Raw genomic sequence first — 18,598 nt, 5'->3', positions numbered from 1 at the left:
AAAGAAGACCATCCCAGATCCCCCTGGACTCCAAGATTTGGTGTCTTGCCATGTGCTCCCAGAGCGAGCCATATACCCACACCACGTTGCCTAATTTCCAACTGTTGCCGGGTCTCTGCTCTAATACATAGAACTGCATTGGCAAAAGTCAGGCCTGGAACCATTACCTCCTTCCATATCCCTCGTACTACCTCGTACCTATTGTAGTTCCACAGTGCCCTACTCTTCATAATCGCTACACTTCTGTTACGTTTAGTCGTTAGATATTTTTCGTATTCTGTCAGATACTCAATGCCATTATTTATCCACACCCAAGGTACTTGTATTTATCGACTATCTCCAGCGTGGCCTCCTGTATCTTATGCTCGCCGCAAATGTTATCATTAAAAATCATGACTGCTGATTTTTCTTTGCTAAACTTCAAGCCTAATCTGTCTCCTTCTATACCACATGTCCATTAATTCCTGCAGATCTTCTGAATTGTCAGCCATTAATACAATATCATCCGCGTACATATCAGTCCTGGTAATGACTGTTCAATCAATTTTCCTTGTTTGAAAAATGATAGGTTGAAGCCGAGTCCGCTTTGCTGTATATTTTGGCCTCTAAACCTTCTAGGTACAGCATAAACATCCCCCTAAGCCCCCGCCGATTCATTACAGGCTCCGAAACCTGCTTTTCCCACTGTATAATCACCCGGTTACCTTTACAGATATCTTTTAAGAAATTAGTTACTCCATCTTGCACTCCTAAAGTTTCCAGAATGCCCCACAATTATATAAGCCCTCTTGAAGTACACTGTCATAGGCTCCCTTGATGTCCAAAAAAGCCAGCCATAGGGGTCTGTGTTCCTTTTCAGCTAGTTCAATGCACTGTGTTAGTGAGAACAGATCGTCTTCCCTCCTATGCTTCCGGAACCCATTTTGTAGCTCTCCAAGTACCCCCTCGTTCTCTGTCCATGCCTGCAGTCTGTCCTTTATAATCTGCATAACCACCCTGTAAACCACTGACGTCACTGTTATAGGCCGGTAGTTATTTATGTCAGCTTTGTCCCCCTTTCCCTTATATATCATTCTCATCCTACTTAGCCTCCATTCGTCAGGTACTTTACCATCCACTAGCATTTTGCTCGCCACCTGCCTCAATGCTTTCTTAGATTTCGGGCCCAATTTCTTTGTTAACATAATTGGAATACCATCGGGGACTGCCGATGTGCTACCTTGTACCCTCTTCTCAGCCCTTTCTCACTCTTTTTGTCCAAGCGAAAGCAGTGGGTTGACCGAGCTATCCCTCTCCGACGTACCGATTGAACGATCGCAGCGCCGTCATATTTCCACATAGTTATACTCATAGAGTTTGTAGGAAACTCTATGGTTGTACTAACATGAAACTCTATGACCATAACTATGGTAACACGGCCGGTCTCGAGAACGGCCGTGGATGGATGGATGGATGGATGATTGTGGCTCAACCCTTTGAATCGGGCGGCGGCGGCGCGCGCCACCTAGCCTAGCCACCATAACAGTTCTGTGGCGCCGCATCGCGGCCGCAAATATGCGCGCGCATTGCATGCGCCTCCCCATCGACCCACTGACGCTACTTTAGTACACTATCATTTATTTTGTGAGTGAGCTGTCATGCTGTGTTTAAGCAATAGGTGTTCTGTGGTTTAAGTACGTGGTGAGCGACCAGGTAAACAAACTCACTTCCCTGCTGCTGTCGCTTACGAGCACCTTCAAAGGTAAATATGGATGAGCTCACGAATTAGCTTATTATACCTACGTCCGTTGCTTTCATTGAAGGGCTCGGTGAAGGGTTGCGGTATTGTAGCATGTTGTAGCAGCACGTTTGTACACACGAAGGAGAAAAGGTGCGGTGGGAACAGGAGGACTTTGTTTTTGTTCTGCCGGCCTCGCTCCATCCAGTGCTGTAGTGCCGAGCCCTCTAAATTGATGCCTCCCGCCTTGTAACAGTATGCCATGCTCGTAACTTTGCATCTGTGGTCGACATTGTAATAACACTAATACGGTATATTACATAGGTAGTCTGTCTGCTGTTTTTAGGACATCTGTTACGAGCTACGCGGACGAACTCTACGCACTCGTGATGTTTACAACTAAAAGAACATTTTTCCTGGTTGCGCGAGGAGCACATGTTGCACTTTGTGGCAGTCACGCGGTGAAGTGCTCAATGCAGATATCCCTGCATGTTTGTACCGTCATTAGTATAATTGGTTTTACTTTGCCACTGCTGTCGTTACAGCTTCTGCTGATGTTAATTGTGCCCGTCAAGATCTAGCCAATCTTTGCCCCGTTGACAACAATTAGCTGCAAGTGCTGATTGCTGCTGGTTGGCTCAGTCCAGAATCTGGTATGTATATCCATTTGCTTAAGGCATGCTGATGCTTCTAATACTTGAGCTGCTCCAGTAAAGGAAGATTGAATTAAATGTCGTTTGAGCGATGCGTGACACCCTATCACTGTTGTGCTATAGAGGTGGCAAGGCATCTTCAGATTTAGGCCAGTAAGGCTGGCCAGTTATCTGTTGGAAGTTCCCACAATGCATTAAATGTGTATATAAAATTGTCTAGGCCAGAACTCTTGTAATACTGTAGTGCCCTTGGTGCCTAATGCCATCACAAAAGAAACTAGAAGAATCCAGAAAATTTGTGTCCAGCTGTCTCAAGACAATAAATCATACAGAAATAATTGTGTTGCGAACTACGACTGAGCATCTGCAGCTGTGAGTAATTTCCCTGTGGTAATACTGTTGCTTTCCAACGTCTTTTGTGTCGGGTGCACTATCCCTTGCCAGTTCCATCCTCACTGTCTGACTCATTGTCGTAAGACTGTCTATCTGTACAATGCAGTTCCTGCGCCACAAGTGATGCCTGTGAGTGGTGGTGAAAGTGTTAGTACAGATTAGGTCTCGTACATAGGAAATGCCAGTCGGCCGAAACAATTGCTTAAATTGTTTCAGCATCAGAAATAGCTCTGCTAGCCTGCAGGTACGCTTAGATGTATGTCTCGGTGTTTGTCTGAGTTGTGATGGGCAACTGTTGGTGTATTGTTCTTATGGTGGTATATTATTTAAACTTTACCACTTGCTCTGGGCTTCATGTGTAGCAGTGTGGTGTACTCTGCATTTCATTCTTACATGGTCGTGTGGCTGCAGTGAAACCTTTTGAAGTGAATTTCTTTGGCTCTTTCGACCATTTTCGTTGTTGCTTGGTGGTCTGACTCTGCAAGGAAAACATTTTCGCTCTTTCTTGTTCTTTCATCTGCTTGTTCTTTTGTTTGTTCACCCTTTCATTCCTTTAGGCTATTTGCTTACATTGACAGTCATCATCTATGGTTCCTGCACATTTTCTTCACTCAAGTTCACACTCTAATTTGCCAGCAACCTTACCAACAATAGCTCAGGACTTCCACTCTTGCTTGCTAACGTTGCACATTTTTGATAAAGTTTTGTCAACCCACTGTTACTACAGAAACCACTTCGTTTCCAAATCTATAGCAGTACACTTTCTTTTCACCGGCAATGTCGTGCATTGCTGATGATCAGCGGGTGGATCAGCCATCTCCCATTTCAGTGGCAAGTCAAACAAGGCTGAGAAACAATGTAGTCAGGAATGACTTCAATGCAACGAACAAAGAGAAGCACGAGTGGCTTAATCCGTTAGTAGAACTGCTCAGAATGAGGGCCAAAGAATAAAGAACCAATTGTGAGGACCGAGTGAGCAATCTAGGAGCACCGCCGGCAGCGTTGTCAGCGTGTTTGGCACGGTATGTTTGTGTTTTGTAGGGTGGTGCAGTACAGCGCTATGGGCGGAGTCTATTTGTGTTCGGAGGGGTGGAAGGGCGCCGGAAGAAATGCGCGCAAGGCTGGTGTGCATCTCATGAAGAGAAGCATGAGGCGGCACTTGGGGTGCCGGGCGATCATGCAGCGGCTCACGTTTCACTTTTCTATTTTTTCTTTTCAAGGATTTCGCATTCCATTACCTTTCGGTATGGACGCCCAGCAACCATACCTCGTGGTCATAAATGTTAAGGCGTCATGAGGATATTGAAGTAAGCAGGTTATTTCGCCACAGAAAACTTACAAAAGTGTATGGTGCAGCAGCTTTTCATTGTTATAACGATATATTGTTTAAACCGGTATAGTTATAAGTGGGTTCGACTGTACTGGTACTTTTGCTGTGGTGCAAAGTAAAACAATAACACTGCAGACATTCGGTCTGCGTGTTATATTATTCCACTAAACTTTAAGTCGTCTCTTGAGACAACAGATTACACAAATAACACATGCTGCCTTGAATAATTCTTGAAGTGTCACATGTCACTATGAGCAATATAACAGCCTACACATGTACGTAGGCGCTTATGCTGATATAAGTCATCCCCTCGTCTTGGGGCGCAGGCCCGTGAGGAAAAGGGCAAACGGTGTTTAGTTCGAAATTTCAGCTCTTTCCACAGTGCGTAGCGCTGTAATTTTAGCATCCTTGATTATGAGCGCACATTGTATGCACTGCGCTTGTCAGCTCAAAATGGCCAGACCTCGAGGGGCCCCTTGATGCAAAAGTGAAGGAAAATTGGGTGGGGGAGCAAGTGACTGGCAGTTATGTTATGAACTCTAGAATTAGAAGATGAGAGATGTGGCAACTTCATGGAAAAAATTGCCTCCGAGTTATGAACACCTTCTTCTGGAAGTGGAATAACATGACGTGGGCCTGGAAAAGTCGTAATGGGGACACAAGAAATGAAATAGATTTCATACTCTGTGCCAACCTTAGCATAGTGCAAGTTGTAGAAGTGTGAGGTCGGGTAAATAGCAGTGATCATAGGTTAGAGACGTGTTGGATTGTTCTCAATTTGAAGAGAGAAAGACCAAATTAGTTAAGAGGAAACAGGCCAGCCAACCTAGACACAGTCAGGGTAAATGTAGATGACAAGACAGGGGTAATTAGAGATCACTGGGAGAGGCTGCTCAGGGTCATTGAACAGTGGCACATACCCAGTGACCCAACTTAGCATCAAAGAAGTTTGTTGAATAGCAGCACATACCCATTGTTACATGCTCAGCGACCGAAGTTGGGCCGGCAGTTAGATTTAAACCCAGTTCCCAGGGACAGTGCAGCAACCAAATGCTCTACCCATTTGATCATAGGCTACACGCCGACCCAAGTTAGCAGGAAAGAGGTTATGTGCGGTCATGCATACATATGTACTGACCTACCGCTAAGTGAGTAAAGTTCTTAAAGACCGCTGTTGCATTAAAAATGAACTTTGGACAAGCAATGTAATGTGTAGGGCAGGTAACCGACGGCCTATCGGGGTTACTGAATTGGTATCAATGAAACTGACGTGCAATCGTGGACAGCAGACAGCTAGTGTGAGGAAATAGAAAATTTACTAGCACGGGATGGTATCATCTGGCGCAAGACATGGGGTGATTGAAGATCCTACAGTTGACATTAAATTGGCTGATGGCAATGACCCTAGGATGTTGCAATAACTTTTCATTAGTTGGACTACACCAATAGCTTTAGCATGCATGAGATGAAAAAGTATCTCAAATATGTTCTGCTGTCGTAAGCCTTCCACAAAAATGAGATTGCCCTGCTTTTGAGTATTCACTGTGGATTGTCCTTTGTAGCCCTTTAGGAATACTGAACCGGAAGGGTTATTTTGTGTTCCTTGGCTATGCATTGTAAAGTGCCCCTGTATTTATTCCATTGTATTTGCCTTTTGCTCTTGATGCTGTAATAGGACTGCAGTCGCCCCACTTGTTTTTTGCAGGCCTCGCAAATGCGATGAGCCTAGCTGAAAGCATCATTGCCAAAATGGCATGCCACACCCCTTCAAAGGTCGTTGGTCATGTCGATGTTGGCATGCAGTGCAGCTTGCCTCTCGCTGACAAGTCTGTCGGCTGCTCGTTGAAACCAGGGAGGGAGTCTAGGAGCGTGCAGACTACGGAGGCTGTGGAACAGTTAAGCTCCAGCTCAGGTAGGCAGTGACTGGCACTTCTCTTACATTCGCTTGCTTGTGTGAGTGCGGTAAATGGCCAAGTCTGCCTAGCTTGGCACGACTTGCTCAAGTGTGTGTGACGTGCTGCTGAGGACAAATTAGCAGGTTTTTTATTCTTGTCTGTATACTGATTGAGGCAAAATGCTAGAATAATGCTCTGCTGAGCACATTGAAGCACCTTAGATTGCAGGGCTTAATGCAGAGCCGTCTTGACCTGGTGTCGTTGTAGCTCTTACATCGCTTTATGATTACCTTACACCCAGTGAGTCTCTTAGTTATGTATAGATCGGTGTATGAGTGTAAGAACATGAATATAGATCAATGCAGAATGTAAGTTGACCTCTGGGTTTCATGTGAATAAAATTCAAACAAAATTATTTAATGCAGTCAACTATAAAACATACCTTGTCTTGTTAATATGCTCATTCATTGAGGGAAGCAAATACTGCTCGGGAAATGTAAGGATTCTTGTCCTGGGACAGGTTTTGGTCACGACATCCTCCAGCACATCATTTGTGATGACTAATCTGGACTGGCAAGAACTGGCACCTAAGGTGCATGCAAGCAATCACTTCAGGCGACCAGTACAAGTCTTGAGATGAACGCTGGCTATACGTTGGTTTTGGTCCTCTCCCATCGATAGCAGCTTCAGGTTTTCTGTGCCGTGTTTACGGACTGCAGTGGCCGATGGGACCTCTCTCTCTTTTGGACCACCAGTTTGTCCCAGTGGATAGTTATTCTTCCTCAGCAGTCTTGTTAAAATGTGCTATCAACCTTTGCTGATGTGAAAACGGAAGCCTCTTTCCTCCGAGAAATGGGGCACTAGTGAGCAATTCAAGTGCCTTTGCAATGAATTGAATCTGCCGTCATTGTTTTGTTTCGCTGTATACTGCATGACAGACACAGGAAGATTGTGCTAGTTATTTTGCGACAACTGACCAAAGCCCAACCCTTCCTTGGTTATTCAGGGGCATGCGGTTGCAGCGTAAGATTTGCAGAATTGTTTACAAAATGTTTAACAACACAAAGTGCAATTTTAATGGGTTCTTTTTCACAGCATAATAATGATACAGTCACGGACCGATCTTTTGGACACCCTATATTCTGGGTCTGCCCGAATATTTGGACTGCTGTAGTATTGCCACGTACTCTATATAGTGATCACCATGCAATTGCCGGTGTCCGGTAGTGTTTTAAATCAAGACGCAGAAACTGTAGCGCTTCAGATGAACATTGAGGGTTTTCAACTTAGTGTAATATGTTAAGGGGCCCCTAACCAGCTGTGGCCATTTTGAGCTGACAAGCACCGTGTATACAATGTGTGCTAGCGATCGTGTCTGCTAAGTATTACATCGCTATGTGCCACGGAAAGAGCTGAAATTTCGAGCCGAATGCCGTTTACCCTTCTCGCAGGCTTTGCGCTTACAGCTGGAGAGTTGACATATATCTCACAAGGGCGCCTACGTACATCGCACTGCTGTAACGTCGCTCGCAGTGACGCACGACTCTGTCTGGTCCACAGCGAATTTGTCCAAGAAAGGCGCTCAAGACAAAGAGAGGCCGGCGAGTGACTTAGTGCCAGCACTCAAGCAGGGTGACTCCGATGTCGCACACAGGGTACTCAACTGCGCTCGAGATGAAAAGGGGCCAGCGAGCAGGAACAGTACATTGGAGGCGATAGTAGGCACCTGCTCCACGCGCGCCTCAAAGAGTTGAGGAAACCCGAAATTGGCATGGCTAGGACTAGAGCACACATCCGGGTGGTCGACGTGACGAAAGTGCTGTCCAAAGAAGAGATGGCTCCCGGTGGCCGAAAGCAGAGGGTACATACGTCATGCTGTAGGTGTTATCCACGTCGAAGGACATAAGTCCGTGGCCAGGGGATCAAGCTGGGACGACGGCCGTAAAGGGGCCTGCAGTGATACTTCAGTGAACACGCTGGAACAGAGTTGGGCGGCAGTTTTATGGAAGTGGATCAAAACGCTTCAGTGAACATGCTGGAACAGAGTTGGGCGGCAGTTTTATGGAAGTGGATCAAAACGGCAAGTGGGGCCAGTTGGGTGGGATTCATAGTAAGGTTTGTTACAAATCAGCACAAGACAAGGACAACAGAAGGTATAAAATGACGACACGGCACTGACTCTCAACTGATATCTTTTTGAAGATATGTGTAACATATATGTAGGTGCCATTTGGTAACCATGACATGCACGAGATGCAGAGATGCATCGAGGCAACTGTGACAAACTGACACATAATCAAGATTGACATAGGTAATGTAGTTCCTTGTCATCAAGAGTGATAGACGGTTCACTGATACATGCTTTGTCCCTAATCTTTGTATTGCGAGCTTCGGCATTTTCCCTTGTCAATTGGCTTACGTGTTTAAAAATTAAACTAGTTTTTTTAAATTCGGGGCATCAACCGCACGACTTGCAGTGCTCCGGGAGATGAAGTCGAGCAACCTCTTGAAGAGAGAGCTCATGCTCCCGAAGTCAGACATTCACACATCGCTTTGTGATCGCATCGCTACCACAAGATATTGGAATGGCACACACAACCTGCATAGCAAAAGTCATGTACCTGTTCACATGTTTGACAGTGCATTTTCCCTTCACTTGCTTATCCTTCAGCAAATTATCAACTAACGGGCATATGCAACCAATCTTATGTTTCGCAGAAAAACGAACATTGCTCATTGAGGATAGGAGAGCAAGCTTGGTCCTAGCATTTCTAGCGTTTTCTAAGAGTGATAAGAATCCAAGAGAGTAGTTACACACTCCACATTCTCCCATTTGTAATCTTTTAGCTTTCTGAAAAAAAATGTATACTTTTTATAAGCGGACTTCACAACCGGCGACATAAAGCATTCAAATGCAGAAATATTGAGTAAATTATAAAGGGCCATTAGAAGTTCCTTGTTTCATCCTACTTAAAATCACCATGAAGATCTAAATAAAGAAAGGCAGCTTGTTATTAAATTTAGCACCTGTGTTCTTTTTTTGCATTTCACAATAACTCTTAAGTGCTTTTGTTTTATTTGTGCAGCGTCGAGGCCCTGTATTTCTCCATCCACTGCCAAACGTGACAACTCAAGGCAAGGATGCCTCCACCGATGTCACCTGTGTGACTTTGAGGCCGATGAACTATTTCTTCTGGAAGCACATGCCAGCGTCCATACTGCCAAGAAGCAGTTTGAGTGCCCTTCATGCTCTCGGAGGTACTCGGACAAATACAAGTTCAAATTTCACCTGCGCAGCCACACAGGCAAGAATCCACATCAATGCCCTTCATGTTCTTCGAGCTTCTCACACAAGTATTACCTTATTGAACACCTCCGTTCCCACACTGGTGAGAAGCCATATCACTGCCCTTCATGTTCTCAGAGCTTCTCACGCAAGCATAGCCTGAATGCCCATGTAATCACCCACACCGGCGAGAAGCCATATCAGTGCACTTCATGCTCTCGGGGCTTCTTCTACAGATCCCTCTTAAACAGTCACCTGCGCAGCCACACAGCTGAGAAGCCATATCAGTGTCCTTCATGCTCTCGGAGCTTCTCACGAAAGGGCTACCTCAATGATCACCTGCGCATCCACACAGGCGAGAAGCCATTTAAGTGCCCTTCATGCTCCGAGAGCTTCTCACTCAAGGTCCATCTGGAATCCCACCTGTACACCCACACAGGTGAGAAGCCATATCAGTGCCCTGCATGCTCTCAGAGCTTCTCACGAAAGTGGTACTTGAAAGTCCATATGTACACGCACACAGATGAGAAGCCATATCAGTGCCCTTCTTGCTCTCAGAGCTTCTCGGTAAAGCGCCTGCTGGAAGCCCACCTGTGCACACACACAGGTGTGAAGCCATATAAGTGCCCTTCATGCTCTCGGTGCTTCACACACAAGTATAACGTCAAAATCCATATGCGCACCCACACAGGCGAGAAGCCATATCAGTGCCCTTCATGTTCGCGGAGGTTTACTTATAAGTGCAGCCTCCAAAAACACATGAAGCGGGAAGCCGCTTCAATGCCCACTCTGCCTTCAGAGATTCTCGTTGCAGAATGCCCTGAATGACCAGTGCATTCATACAGGTGACTGGCCATATAGTTGCACCGTCTGCTCCAGGTCCTGATCACTTGAACCGACTTAAATGAGCACAGCACCATGATACTGTAGGGTAGGTCAACAATCTCATTGAACTAGAGCCTGAATTAAAAATCTACATACGTGCAGCGTGTTACGTAGTGTTCTGCAGCATCAGGTAGCACAAGTGTCTCCGCATGCTTTTAAGCGGAAGCTTTAGCTCGGGCCCCACTCTGATGCTGCCTATCTAAACGCATGTAAAGCACAGTAATGCTTTTCTGAGATAACCATTGAGCCAATTATAAGGAAATTTGTTACATCTGAGCGATAAGATTGAATTCTGGCGACTGCTAGAAGCAGATGTTTGGTTGAAGGCGTGAATTTTATAACAAGAACATACAAAGATTGTACAGCTTGAAAAAAAATTGAAGCAAGATGTTTATAAATTTATAGCTCTGCACCTGTAATATCCTGTTCCTAGTTCTGTAAGCTGTATATGATAATCATCCAAAGCGGACAAATTTGTTGTATCAATTTATATCTTTCGTGAACTTGTTACATTGTTTTCGGGGACTTTGCAAATGTCATCATCATCAGCCTATATTACGTCCACTCTGGGTTAAAGGCCTCTCCCCGCGATCTGCAATTACCCCTGTCCTGTGCCAACCGATTCAAACTAGCGCCTGCGAATTTATTTATTTGATCAGCCCTCTTTGTCTTCTGCCGTCCTAGACGGTGCTTCCTTTCTCTTGGTACCCATTCTGTTACCCTAATGGTCCAACGGTTATCTAACACATTACATGACCTGCCCAGTTTCATTTCTTTTTCTCTTAATGGTGTGAATTAGAATATAAACTATGCTGATTTGCTCTCTGATACAGACTGCACTCTTTCTGTCTCTAAACCTGATGCCCAGCGTTCTTCGTTCCATCGCTCTTTGCGCAGTCCTCAACTTATTCTCAAGCTTCTTTCTCAATCTCTAAGTCTGCCTCATATGTCAGCACCAGTAAAATGCACCGATTGTGCACCATCCTTTTCACTGATAATGGTAGGCTCCCAGTCAGGAGCTGACAATGCTTTCCGTATGCAATCCAACCCATTTTTATTATTCTATGAATTTCCTTCTCATGGTCAGGGTTCCCTGTGATTAGTTGACCTAGGTGAACGTACTCCTTCACGGACTCTAGAGGCTGATTCGCGATCCTCAACCCTTGTTCCCTTGCCAATCTATTCATCATTATCTTTGTCTTCTGCTTATTAATCTTCAACCCTAGTTTTACATTCTCTCTGTTGAGGTCCTCAATCATTCATTGTAACTCGTCTGCTATCTTGCTGAATAGAACAATGTCATCGGCAAACCGAAGGTTGCTGAGATATTCGCTGTCGATCCTTAATCCTAAGCCTTCCCAGTTTAATAGCTTGAATGCTTCATCCAAGCATGCAGTGGAGAGATTGTTTACCATTCTGACCCCTTTCCTTATATGTTTCTTTCTACTTTTCTTCTGGAGAATCAAGGCAGCTGTGGAATCTTTGTGGATATTTTCCAAGATATTCACGTATGCCTCCTGTACTCCTTGATTATGTAATGCCTCTGTCTGCACATATCTCTTCTGAATCAAATGCCTTTTCATAATCTACGAAAGCCATGTAGAGAAGCTGATTATACTCTGAGGATTTCTTGATTACCTGAATAATGACATGGGCGTGATCCATTGTAGAGTACCTTTTCCTGAAGCCAGCTTGTTCCATTGGTTGACTAAAGTCCCGTGTTGCCTTTACTCTACTGGAGAATATTTTGGTGAATATTCTATATAATATTGGGTGTAAGCTAATGGGCCTATAATTTTTCATTTCTTTAACGTCTCCCTTTTTATAGATCAGTATAGTGTTTGCATTCTTCCAGTTTTCTGGGACCCTTGCAGTCGATAGACGCTTTGTATAAAGAACCGCCAGTTTTCCAAGCATTATGTCTCCTCCATCTTTGATTAAATGGACTCCCACTCTGTCTTCTCTTGCCGCTCATCGTCGTTTCATGACTTGCAAGGCGTTCCTGTGTCCTGCTCATTACTGTTTCTAATTGAGGTATCCTGACTCCTCTGGGTACTGTACAGGTCAGTATAGAATACTTCCGCTGCTTTTACTATATCTTCGAGATTGATGGTGATATTACCCTGCTTATCTTTCAGTGCATACATCTTGGTTTGTCCTGTGCCCAGTTTCATTTTCACCAATTTCAGGCTGTGTCCATTTTTTACGGCTTCTTCTGTCTTTCTCACATTATAGTTTCGAATATCTCTTATTTTCGCCTTGTTGATCAGTTTTGACAGTTCCGCGAATTCTATCCTTTCTCTTGAGTTGGGCACTCTCATTTTTTGTCATTTCTTTATTAGGTCTTTTGTTACATGTGAGAGCTTGCCTACTAGTTACCTTGGTGCCTTGCCTCCCACTTTAATTGTTGCATGTGCAGCCAACCTAGTTTCGGTTTCATTCATTAGCTCTATGTCATCATCATCTCTCTGTTCTAAGGCGGCATATTTGTTTGCAAGTACCAGCCTGAATTTGTCTCCTTTTACCCTTACTGACTCTAGGTCGATCTGTTGCTTGAGCAATTTAGCTCTTTTTCTCTTCAAATTGAGGTGAATCCTAGCCCTCACTAACCTATTATCACTGCACTTTACCCTACCTATCACTTCTACATCCTGCACTATGATGAGATCAGCAGAATGTATGAAGTCAATTTCATTTCTTGTTTCACCATTATTGCTTTTCCAGGTCCACTTTTTGTTGCTACGCTTCCTGAAAAATGTTTTCATTATCTTATTCTTTTTCTTTTTCTAAGAATTCTAAGAGCATCTCCCCTCTAGCGTTCTTGGAATCGACACTGTTGTTGCCAATTGCTTGTTCACCAGCCTGCTTCTTCTTCCACTTTTGCATTGAAGTCGCCCATTACTACACTATATTGAGTTTGCACTTTTCTCATTGCTGATTCAACATCTTCATAAAACCGATCTACTTCCTCATCATCGTGACTGGATGTTGGAGCATAGGCTTGTACTACCTTTATTCTATACCTCTTGTTAAGTTTGATTGCGACCGCTGCTACCCTCATTATCATTGAAAAGAAAAGTGTACAATGAGTGCATTTTACCAGTGCTGACATATGGGGCAGAGACCTGGAGACTGACAAAGAAGCTTGAGAACAAGTTAAGGACCACACAAAGAGCGATGGAACGAAGAATGCAAGGCAAATAACTTTTAAGAGACCGAAATAGAGTGGTTTGGATCAGAGAGCAAATGGGTATAGACGATATTTTAATAGACATGGAGAGAAATAAGATGGCACTGGGCAGGTCATATAATGCGTAGATCAGATAAGCATTGGACCATTAGGGTGACAGAATGGGTACCAAGAGAAGGAAAGCGCAGTAGAGGATGGCAGAAGACTAGGTGGTGTGACGAAATTAGGAAATTTGCTGGTGCTAGTTGGAATCGTTTGGCACAGGATAGGAGTAATTGCAGATCGCAGGGCCTTTGTCCTGCACTGGACATAAATAGGCTGCTGCTGATGATGATGATGACTGGTACCCTCTCATTAATGCTGTAGAATTCATCAATGTTGCCTGCTATGTCCTTAGGGATTAGGAATCCCAATCTGTATTGCTTCTTTTCTGGGATGACCTCTATAGCAGAGGACATTGCCGTTATTCATCAATGTATAAGCCTCACTAGTTTTTCTAATCTCTCTAAGGCCGAGGAAATCCCAAAGAATGGCTGATAGTTCCTCAAAGAGTCCTGCTATGCTAGCCTCACTGGACAGAGCTCGGCTGTTAAACGTTGACAGGGTGCCAGTAAATAACCGCGTGGTTGAAAGCCTTGTTTACATCAATTTTGTATGCTTTAGATGTCCTATTCGATGCATTTTACAGAACTTCGATATAATTTTTATTGCTGAGTTAGAGTTGTAAACTTGATGGTTTCATTTTCTGAAGATTTGCGATTTTCAACAAGGTTTATTATGAAATTGATGGCCTAAATAAAAAATGCACTGGCAGCAGTGACTAGATTGTATTTCTTTTAACTGCAACAAACCTCATCAAGTTTGGTGTAGTAGTTGTCGAGAAAAACGATTTCTTCTTTCCCATGTAATGATGGGAGCCCCTGAGCTGAAGCTTCCTCTTAAAGGGTGGCTGAAACACTTTTCTTAAAATAAGTAAAATCAGCAATTTGGTTTGTCATGTTGTGGCTTTTCATTATTCGAAAAGTATTCGATGTTTGTTCCTATCTCAAAGATGACTGTTTGCATGCCCTAAAAACTATGTATGTCATTGTATGTAATATTATTATTACATTACAGATGTATGAATGACGTGCTTTTTAAGCTGTTTTTTTTTTTTTCAGTATTCTCATTGGTACCTATGAAATTGTTCTGTTTGACCAATTCATGTATTTGTTGGCTCTAGGTTCTGGTTTACGTGGTTCATCCTGGATTATTTTGAGCTTATTCTATTTACATGCTTTTTTTTTACATATGGGTGCTTTTCTAGTGGAATTGCTTGTTCACTACGTTAAAGCTTTCGACTGTCTGTTTCATCAGAGCATCAAATAAATGCCAGTGTTTGTTTGTATTCATTGTCTGTTGTTGGTATTTTTATACTTGAATGACAGCATCCAATATAGGGATGTTAGCATTTTATTGTATCTGGAGCTGGAAGAGAAGTTTAGTGACGACATTTGGAAGTTCATTATTAGCATAGAAAGAAGCTGTTATAAGTAACATAAATGAGTAATTGAAGATTTGAGTCGAATGTCAAGTCCACCATGCCTAATTCATTCATACACTTAATTGCAATAATGTACCAGGATTTCTTAAGCACTAGTATGACATATATTTGTAGAAATATTTGTATCAACTTGACGTTTTGAGTTGGGCTTATAAACCTGCACTGTATAATATGTTTGTGCTCAGAAGGCAAGAAATTGGGCCAATCCTGTTTTTCGAAATTTGAGAAGGTTCTTTGTGAATTCCAGTTGCGCTGGTCTCTCATCAGGAATTTCCTCACCCACAAAATTGTGCACAGGACATGCTTTTACGATAACAAATACAAGGATTCACTGTTTTGATTAAGGGCGTGCAAATAGTTGATGCCTTATAGTAGGCACTTTGTAATTGCAAATATATCCTAATAGCCTTCAAACACTTAAAAAGATTGCCTGTACAGAAATATACCTCAAATGGAAGCAAAGGCGTGATAAATGCCACTGCCATAGGCAAAGTATAGGCATAACACATGAGAGCGTGCGTGGTAGAGGCTTCTGCGGCAGCTAGACTTTCCTGGCTATACAGAGACCATTTGCACTCTCTGAAGAGCCTTTTGTATACGAGTGATTTCCTCATTCATTGCTTCTGCTCCATTTGTGCTTTTAATAAACAGTGCTTCATAATGTGCGATGGAACTAAAAGAACTTGCCAATGTTATGAACACCAAGACGTGCACATTGTTTCTTTTTTATTTTTATTTCTTTATTTACAGAATACTGCAGGCCAACTTCTGACCCAGGCAGGAGGGAATTCGTTCATACAGTAATGCAAATAAATACGTTCAAAGAAAAGAAGTGCATATGAAATATGAGATACATTGAAGGATGATATAAATCCATAAAAAACACATTCTACAAGCATACAATGCAAGGGATTGAATTGAAAGGAGAGAAATATTTACAGTACCAGATTACACAGTTTTCACGCAGTTTTCTTTTTTTTTTTCCATGCTAACATGCATGAAACTACTCATGCGGTCACACATTTATTTGAAATGCAGTTTTTGAATGGCATGTAATATGTTATTGGACAGGAATACATCGGCCGGCAGAGAGTTCCAGTCATTGATTGTTCTAGGAAAAAAGGAATATTTAAAGCAATTTGTACTCTCGAAAATAGGGGTTATCTTGTCTGGGTGATAATTTCTGGTACCTCTAGCTGGTAGCACTTCTTGATTAGACATTAGACTTCTTGATTAGACAGTAGCACTTCTTGATTAGACACTCTGACCGGTAAGTTTTCCATTGCACTAAAAAAAAAAAAAAGAAAAATGGGTACAATGAACATTGACTGTCAGTCCCTTTAAAGTCAGACCACACATGTGGGGACACTTGGGTGCAACTCTAAAGCAGCTCGTTTCCTTGTGCCTTGCAGTGCGTTTGTGGTTGGTAGATTGGTCGTGTGCAGCTTTTATCTTTTATTGAGTGCTGTTGCTCTTCTTTGTTGAATTTGCCTTTGTGAATGAGGTGCATTCGGGCTTTCAGCTTGGCGAATTTCTTCTCTTACGGTGCAAAGGTTTAAACTGGTTCTTACGCTTGTTGCTATTGTTGCCAGTGAGTTTTGTGCATAGATCAAGAAAAAAAAATTTCTCCATTGTGGGGCTTCCTCTTGCAGATAATGCGCGAGTAGGTGAGCGCTTGCAAATTTTAATGGCACTCTATGTAGCATTTCTTGCCTGTTTCTTGACTGTTTCTTGCCTTGCATTTCATACTGTTACTCTGTTTATCTCGGATTCTTGTGGCTAGTGAATCGAAGACTTGCTTCTGCAACTGCTCACCATAATGCAAAGGGCACATGTTCAGTAACCCAAATCTCAACAATGAAGGCGAATATTAAGTAATGTGGCCCCACCACTGATTTACTCGAGCTCAATTTCGCTCTAAAGTTTGGCTTTCTTGAAGTCCAAGAAATTTTCTTAGATTTATGCCAGCTAGATTGCTAAGCTGCTATTTAGTATTGCTTCATTTGATGGTGCTATGCAAGATACTATGTTTGCACAATGTTCCTCACATCTTTTATGTGTGAATATGACCGGTGTAGGCTTGTAGGCCCATACCACTCTTTGTGACCGCGCAGAAAGACAGACGCCTGACACGCTCAATTCCAATCGAGCAAATGCCCCCTTTATTCCAAGGCCAGCACATATACAGTCAACCAACATCAAGAGGGAGCCACGAACTTTTGGTGTGCGAAGCAGTGACATCCTCTACATCTCCCTTGTTAAATACCAGAGGAGAGAGGTGAGGCCAGGAAGCAATTCAAAGTTTAGGTGATCTGGGGAAAAAACGCGTTGGCCACTACTTGTCCACACTACTCGATCACTGTCCATAGAGGACTGTCCCTGCGCAGTTCCTGAACCTGCTGTGCTGGAAGACGGTGGTTCTCGTACTGCGACAAGATGCTGCGGTAGCTCTCGTATACGTGGTGAAGTTGTCTGCTGTTCTCTTGCAGGAACACAGATGGCGCCAGTTACGCTGCAGGACACTGCCTCGCTGTGTTTCAACCATGTAGCATCATGGCCCTTGGGCCAAGGTCAACACTGTAGCGTGTGCTTGGTTGGGTCGCACCTACACCCTCGCACCTGTTAGTAGTAGAGGCAGATTTACGGCTCGGTGGCACATATTGAAGTCACTAATCTGCTTGTACTTGTACTCTGTTTGTACTTCTTTTTGCGTTCCCCCTTCCTGTGCACCCTGCTACACACACAACTGCACATTTTGGCCACTAAGAAACAGATATTTTATAGGCGTGCTTTGATTACAAATAATTAAGGAGGGATGTGGCACTGGCTATACTGGTGATGCATGTGACAATGTTGCTGGCCACATCTCCCTTTCTTTAGTGAAAGAAAATGACTTTTGGAACTAAGGCTTCAGTCGCACTCCACATAGCATCGTGGCTTTCGGGAGCACGTGGCTTTCAGCGCTTTCTTGAGCTTGACTTTCATGCCAGGGGTTGGGGTCCTGTAGGCTGTGACATCGTTGCTGCTGTTGATGTGGAGCTGTGGGAGCGGGGATGCTCTCTGTTGCAACAAAGCTCTTGACCATGTTCGTTTGCCACGATGTAGGAACTGGGTATACGGTTTTCTGTGACCACACCTGTTCGGCTGTCACACAGAGCCAGGGTGCAGACTCTCCAGGTCTCTTGCACCTCAGTTGTAGTATGTCTGTTTGCACTGGCATATCTCCTTAAATCTTGCAGTCACTTGCTGGGGTGGCACTGCCTCAAGCTCGAGAAGCTTGGTGTGCTAGGCAGCTGCGTCCTTGTCCTTCCTGTCAGACACTTGACTGGAAAATGCACGAGCTTGTCTCTTGGCATGTTTCTCTTCTCCAATATGGCACTATGGAACTCTGTGGTGTGGTACGGTGTCTTGTTCAGAAGTTTCTTCACCTCTTGGACGGCTCGCTTTGCCATTCTGTTTAAACGGGGGAAGTGTGGGCTCATTGTAGTGTCGATATTGTCAGGTAGCTCCATGTACTCAGCCAACTTGTGTCTGTTAAACGGTTGTCCATTGTTGCTCATAAGTTTGTGGGGAATGCCATGCGTAGCGAAGACCTCTTAGCATTACTTAATGACAGCTTCTGCCGTTGTGTTTCCATACTCCTCTCCCACTCGGTAGAAAAAGGTGATGCCAACTGTCTGCCAGGGGAGTTCGAAAACTTCATGGC

General features: G+C 43.7%; 1 protein-coding gene and 1 long non-coding RNA gene across 8 annotated transcripts in view; both read left to right on the top strand.

Moving 5' to 3' along the window:
- LOC142589965 (uncharacterized) overlaps nt 1–18,598 on the top strand; it is a 181,873-nt gene that overhangs the window by 43,256 nt on the left and 120,019 nt on the right. The window lies entirely within an intron of this gene.
- On the top strand, nt 1,594–17,303 carry LOC142589959 (vascular endothelial zinc finger 1-like). Of its 7 annotated transcripts, none has more exons than XR_012830011.1 (5): nt 1,594–1,741; nt 2,263–2,370; nt 5,799–6,005; nt 9,075–10,205; nt 15,643–15,717. XR_012830011.1 is itself a non-coding variant. In XM_075701706.1 (5 exons), the coding sequence occupies exons 3-5, from the start codon at nt 5,813–5,815 to the stop codon at nt 15,732–15,734; spliced, it is 588 nt and encodes a 195-aa protein (XP_075557821.1). In that variant the 5' UTR covers nt 1,596–1,741; nt 2,263–2,370; nt 5,799–5,812; the 3' UTR covers nt 15,735–17,302. The 7 variants fall into 7 exon arrangements, 6 of the variants coding, with proteins under 6 accessions (XP_075557819.1, XP_075557821.1, XP_075557820.1 ...); XM_075701706.1 differs by having other exon boundaries at nt 1,596–1,741; nt 9,075–9,377; nt 15,643–17,302; XM_075701705.1 differs by having other exon boundaries at nt 1,596–1,741; nt 9,075–9,713; nt 15,643–17,298.

This window comes from Dermacentor variabilis, chromosome 8 (assembly GCF_050947875.1).
Source record: "Dermacentor variabilis isolate Ectoservices chromosome 8, ASM5094787v1, whole genome shotgun sequence".
NCBI classification, from domain to species: domain Eukaryota; kingdom Metazoa; phylum Arthropoda; class Arachnida; order Ixodida; family Ixodidae; genus Dermacentor; species Dermacentor variabilis.
The sequence above is the reverse complement of the archived record's forward strand: the minus strand, read 5'-3'. Positions and strand labels throughout refer to the sequence as shown.

Coding starts and splice junctions, on each gene's coding strand:
- LOC142589959 (XM_075701704.1), top strand. CDS start 5,813: ATGAGCCTAGCTGAAAGCATCATTGCCAAAATGGCATGCCACACCCCT. Junction 6,006..9,074: donor ACAGTTAAGCTCCAGCTCAG/GTAGGCAGTGAC, acceptor TTATTTGTGCAG/CGTCGAGGCCCTGTATTTCT.